This window comes from Octopus bimaculoides, chromosome 7, assembly GCF_001194135.2.
Source record: "Octopus bimaculoides isolate UCB-OBI-ISO-001 chromosome 7, ASM119413v2, whole genome shotgun sequence".
Lineage (NCBI taxonomy): Eukaryota > Metazoa > Mollusca > Cephalopoda > Octopoda > Octopodidae > Octopus > Octopus bimaculoides.
In genome coordinates, this window is record NC_068987.1 from 13,287,887 (window position 1) to 13,294,483 (window position 6,597).

General features: G+C 36.4%; 1 protein-coding gene across 1 annotated transcript in view; it reads left to right on the forward strand.

Annotated features, from left to right (window-relative positions):
• The window catches only part of LOC106869736 (phosphatidylinositol 4-phosphate 3-kinase C2 domain-containing subunit alpha), a 172,927-nt gene that overhangs the window by 116,216 nt on the left and 50,114 nt on the right, over window positions 1-6,597 (forward strand). Inside the window, exon 4 of the mRNA XM_052969122.1 lies at window positions 1,077-1,225. Within this exon, the coding sequence (XP_052825082.1) occupies window positions 1,077-1,225 (149 nt within the window). The remainder of the gene's footprint in view (window positions 1-1,076; window positions 1,226-6,597) is intronic.

Below are 6,597 nucleotides of genomic sequence, written 5' to 3' on the forward strand. Positions count from 1 at the left end.
ATATATATGTGTGTGTGTGTGCGTCCAACATCGCTTGACAACTGATGCTGGTGTGTTTACGTCCCCCGTAAATTAGCGGTTCAGCAAAAGAGACCGATAGAATAAGTACTAGGCTTACAAAGAATAAGTCCTGGGGTCGATTTGCTCAACTAAAGGCAGTGCTCCAGCATGGCCGCAGTCTAAATGACTGAAACAAGTAAAAGAGTAAAGTAAAAGTGGAAGAGTAAAGGAAAAGTGGATTGTGAGTTGTAATGAAAGGTGTTGTGAAGCAGACCAAGAAAATAATGTGTAGGAGCAGTTGTAAAGCTGTCCAACTTGTTTTAGCCTAGAGAAATAATATGTTCAGGAAATCTGACTGGTGATAGTGTGAATGAGACCATATCATGCACAGGTTATGTTTTGGGCCAGTGATTCTCAACCATGTTTTGCCTGTGAACTCCTTTGGTTCCTTATTTTACTCATGCGGACTCTCATAATCATTTCAATGTTTAAAAAATTCCTTATTATATTTTTAGAATTAAATGTTATTAGGAATTGTTTAAAAAAAAATTGTGAAAATATTTTGTGTATTGTATAACTGATTTATTGCACATAAATTTTTTACAACAAAATCTTATTTGGACCCCCAAGGGTCACGTGGGGCCCCTGTTGAGAACCACTGTTGTAGGCAGTGGTGCTAATGGTAGTAGTAGTAATAGTAGCAGCAGCGGAGGCTGCAGCAATGTGTGTGTAGATTTCTGTTTGTTTCCCCACCACCTCTGCTTGACTCCAGCATTGGTCTGTTTACATCCCCTTAACTTAACAGTTTGGCAAAACAGACCAATAGAATAGGTACCAAAATAAAATTTTAAAAACTGGTTATAATTTGTTTATTTAACTAAACCCTTCAAGGCAGTACCACAGCATGGGTATAGTCTTTTGACCGAAATAAGTAAAATATAAAAGATATATTTTAAATTCTAGACACTTTATTCATTCATCTAATTGATTATATTAACATAATTACCTGTTTCAATCATGAAATCTTGCTTTATAATCTCCTGAAAAGTTTGTACAATGTTTGTATTTGATTTCAGATTGAAGCACAAATATAAATCTGTGGATCATGTCACCAACCTCGGCTTCATCGTTAGTCCTATATGCAACTTCAGTAATGAAGCCAAGTCAATTAAAGTGGTTATACACACAAAGAAGCAAATGGAAGCCTTTGAATTTACCTGTGATAGTAAGTGATTCATTTTACAACAAATCTTGGCTGTGGGACAGGGCTCTGTTTTGTTTGCTGTTTTATTTCTTATTTTCTTGAACCCTTTTACTGCAAAAATAAGATATTTCCACTCAAAATTTAATTACCCCTTAACTGTGGAAAGTAGTTATTTTTTTTTATATATATATATCCTTGTATGTTGTGTATGTTGGATATATAATATAACAATGCAGGTGGGAAAAAAAGTATATACACAACACACAACTGTTATTATTTCATGAGACTCATATTTCATGCAATTATACTGAATATTGTTTAATTACAAAGAAATGTAATTTTCTTGCATTTTTACAATATTTCATAATAACCCTCAAAACCATGTCAAAGATAAAATGGTTGTGTGAAGTTTGTGATGAACCACCAGTGGTACATGTGGTAGTTAACCTCATTACTCGAATAACCATGAAATTTAATTTCACAGTTAAAGGGTTAAATCCACACCCACTCTCCTTTTTTTGGCATTGTTCCATTTTTACTGACCTTATGAGTTTGTATTCCATTTTTATTGACATCATATGAAGGTTACTGTGTTTTACTGAATAAACGGCTCCCAATAAATCAAAAGAAGTTAATAAGTCAGACAATAAAATCTGATAAATCAAATGTACTATATAAATAGCAAATGGATAGCTTCTCAGCATTACACAGACTATGCTTGTGGATCTATTTTGTGTTACTTACATATTTAAGCCCTTCACTTGCTATGGATCATAGGCCATTAATGATTTTCTTTTTCCACTGTTCTCATTTCTGTATTATCTTTGCTTCAGTTTGATCCCCACTTTTTCAGCTCTGTCTTTAGTCTCCCACTTCCAGATATGTTTAGGGGATCCTTTCTCCTGCCCCCCTTGTGAGTTCCAGGTCAGGTTTCTCTGAGTGAAGGCCTTCCTCTCCCAGATTTTGATGGCTTTGAATCGTCATCAATGCTGCTGTAACATTGTTTGTTTTTTTCTAGTTTGGGATATTAGCCCCATGCAAACCCATCTTTACCTCGAGGAAGAGGTGGTCCATGTTAGTCTGGCCTCTGTCCTTTGATGACTTGTCCAGTCTGGGAAGCTCTACCAGGAACTTGGAGTCTGCTGGCATAGCTTCCAGGGTCATTGAGATACATAAACCAGCATACTGCAGCAAGGGTTGGATTTTGTGGTGGTTCTTTAATGCTTACAGCATCTAAGTTTTCCAAACAGTCGCCAATCTAAGTACTAACTGGGCTCAACCTTGCTTAACTTCAATGATCAGATGAAAACTAATAAGCTTTAAGCTTATATAAAAATACCATTGTTATTATTTACAGAATTGTAAAATATGGCACCGTATAACAAAACCATTCACACCGAAAGCATGTGTGTACTTTTGTGTCTGTGTTTGTCCCCTCACCACTGCTTCACAACTGATGTTGGTGTGTTTACGTCCCCGCAACTTAGCTGTTCAGCGAAAGAGACTGATAGACTAGGTACTAGGCTTAGACAAAATTAAGTCCTGGGGTATTTTTTCTTCTCTTACTCTTGTTTTTGCACACACCTACAAAATGACTTTCTAAAATGAAATTCCATTATGCAGCTGAGGAGTACATTTTCATTGTACATTTTATGTAGTGTTCTCACTACATGAATAAATGAAGTTTGTACGAAACGTACGTACTGCTATAACCTATTGAATTTTTGTTGCTTTTCTTCAAATTTGATTCACCAAATCTCTTGATTTTGTTTTTGGTTTTTACCCTACCAAATTCTGGTGCCTCAAACATTTTAAGTACCACATTTAATCTATTGATTAAATCTATATTATTATATATATATATATATATATATATATATATATATATTGTAATCATTTCTTTATTCATTAACTTAGAGATCAGATATTGGTATGAATGTAAACTGTATGCATGTGTGTATGAGCGTGTCTTCTTTCCTACTCTAGGCACAAGGGCCTGAAATTTTGGGGGAGGGAGCCAGTCAATTAAATCAACCCCAGTATGCAACGGTGGAATTTGAACTCAGACCATAAAGACAGATGAAATACCGCTAAGCATTTCGTCCAGTGTGCTAACGTTTCTGCCAGCTTGCCAAGTATATTGTGTCTGCTACTGGCATGTCTGTCAAATGCTTGTTCCAGTTGAAAGCAATTGTAGTAGTTTCAATAAAAAGTGAGAAATTTTTTACACCTGTTGCCTGAGATTACTTTAATAGCCTCTAATTCCCTCGATTCACACTCACACCACCATAGACATTATCTGGAACAATTACAAAATGCTTTATTCTGATTGGATTGCACTTTACAAAGCTTAGTCACTTCCTGGTGTGTGTGTGTGTGTGTGTGTGTGTGTGTGTGTGTGCAGCTGTATGAGTATGTATATACATCCATACATATGTGTTTGTGTATGTATATAATTATGCATATGTATATATACATATAAATATATATGTATTTATATATATATATATATATACATATAAATATATATGTATTTATATATATATATATATATATATATGCATATATACAGGGTGCGATAGGTAAATTGTTGCCACTTCATGTTTTTAATTTCAAGCATATGCATTGTTTGTTTTTGATTTTGTCATCTACACAGTATAGTAGGGTCAGTTGGGCACTGTCTGTGAGAAAAACAGCACCATAACGGAATTCACTCTGCCGGAGATTTGGAAACGACATGCTGTACTGCTTGGCATTTGTGCTGGAAGCTCCAATACGAACATTTCAGAGTGTTTGGGTGTCAATCTGAGGACATGTACTCTCATGTGCTGTCAGATCTAGGCGTTAGTTTCCTTGTCTCAATGTGATGCCAACCATGATTCGTTCCATTTTCCATTGGACTACAATGAGAGCATTCATGATTGTAGCATTAAGAGTCCATGTTCCACTGCCATAAATCATCATTGGCAGGTTGTACTCATTGAAAAAAAATTTTTTTTTAATTTTCATGGAAGCCTTAGGACTTCTCATGAGGTCTTCCACCTTCCCAAAGAGCACGCAATTAAGCGCCATTTTCCCTTAATTTCTGGGAGACGACTTCCATCTTTCATCACCATCTTTCCCAGACAAATGTAGCTCTTCCATAACCTTGCCATTTACAGTGACAGGTGTGGGCATAGCATACCTGTTGAACATAAAAGATATTGTAAACGAAAGATATTTCACCCATTCAGTATAAAATACCTTGATTAGACTAGTAACAGATTGGAATAAGTGCTGAGGATCAAGTATGATTGACTGGAAGTCTCTGAATGTACCCCAGAATGGTTGCAATCAAATGACTGAAGCCAGTAAATGAACAAAAAATAGATTATAGAACATTATAGTACTCCCATTAAATAGTTGTAGAATGCTTAACCTCACCCTTCTCTTGGTGAAAAACAGCAAGCACATGGCATGAGAAAAATTTAGATATTCAAAACATAAACAATAAGCTTTTATTTTTTTATTCTAACATTTTCACTTAAGTGATGAAAACTTCCTGAGATAGATATCTGCATTGGAACACTTTGTATGACATTCATCTTAACGGAAGCGGCATGCTATTCCAAATGTTAGTTTATTCTTGGCATTAGTTACTATTGTAGTTTTACGATAATATGCCTGATCATCTTTACAGTCTGCAGTTTGTAATTTACAATTTAATTCATCTCTAATAGTTTAAAATGTTTGTCAAAAGACTTGGTCTGATATTGTGTGTTGATAACTGAAACAATTACATCTTGGTAGAGGTAGTTTAGCCATTTAAGAACATGCAAGAATTTTAATATACATACATTCACTTCTCATTTGTTTCCTTAATATTACTGTGTGAAATGAAGTGTCAGAAAATGGAATATTTTTTGTGACCAGGTCATAGAAGTGCATTGGAACGTTTTGACCTCTTATAGCAGAAAGTACTTTTAAGAAATAAATGAAATGTGAATGCAACAGCTACGGTTGTTCTTAAATGGTCAGACCACCTTCTATGATGTAATTGTTATTTCAATTCTGCATATATCTCCAGAGGCAGTACCTGGACACATTGTTAGTGTTGTATCATGGGATCTTTGGGTATTTTGTGCCTTCCAACAAACATCTTCCTCAAGATGACCCGACCTAAGTTGATCGAACCTAGGCTTGTATTCAAATGGCAGTCTACTGACACCCCTGTTCCCGCTCCTTACAACAAAAGCAGCCTAGAATTCAAAGTAGAGGCCATCGTGTTGCACCATGTGAAGCCACCTTTCGACCAGTTCTTTGATTCCATGCTGATACCAGTTCTTGTCCTTCAAGATAAAGACCTCCTTCACAAAAGCTTCCACCCCCTCCAGTACCAACAGTGGTGGTGATTAAGAAGAATAGTATGAATGATGTACAATAAGAGGTGAACTTCCCGTTTTGATTGTGTGAAGATCAGTTGGAAGAGCCCATCCTTCACAAGGTTATTAAGTACAGTGAAATTTACAAGCAAGAAGGTCCATGATGTTTAGAAGAGCCATGAAAAGCTGTGATATTTATGGCATTTTCAAGGTCATTCATGAAATAAATACAGGAAATTGGCTTCAGCTAAGAAACACAAAACTACAATAGGCTTCTTCTAGTTTCCGTTTGCCAAATCCACTCTCAAGGCTTTGTTTGTAATAATTAGAGTATGTAAAATATGTGAAGGTACATGGCTTAGTGGCTCATCAGGTTGGGAGTTCGATTCCTAGTGGCACGCTGTGTGCTTGAGCAAGGCACTTTATTTCTATACACAGCTCGGCTACTTAATAGTGATCATCATCACCATCATGAATCATCATCATCACCATCATCACCATCGCCATCATCACCATCATTGTCATCGTCATCATCGTTCTTATATCCCCTTTTCCCATGCTTTCAAGTATCAGGCACTATTTCTTGGGATTTATTATTGAATTCCCCTCCTGATGCCATCGTATATTTTTAAGTAGGGTCTTTGTATGTTGAACCACCTGGCAGGATGTTTTGCTTATGGGGGGGACATAAATGAGCATCGTCATTGTCTGAATGATATTAATGTGAAGACCTTGCCGAGCGAAATACTTAACCGTATTTGGTTTGTCTTTACATTCTGAGTTCAAATTCCGCTGAAGTCGCCTTTGCTTTCCATCCTTTCGGGATCGATAAATTAAGTATCAGTTGCATACTGGGGTTGATCTAATCGACTCCCCCCCTCCCCCAAAATTTTGGGCCTTGTGCCTAGAGTAGAAAAGAATATCAATGTGCAGACTCACAGAAACAAACACCCGTGTGCACGCACGCACTCACACACGCACCAGCATTCTTTGCATATTTTGCTAAAGACTGACGAGTTGAATTAATAAAAC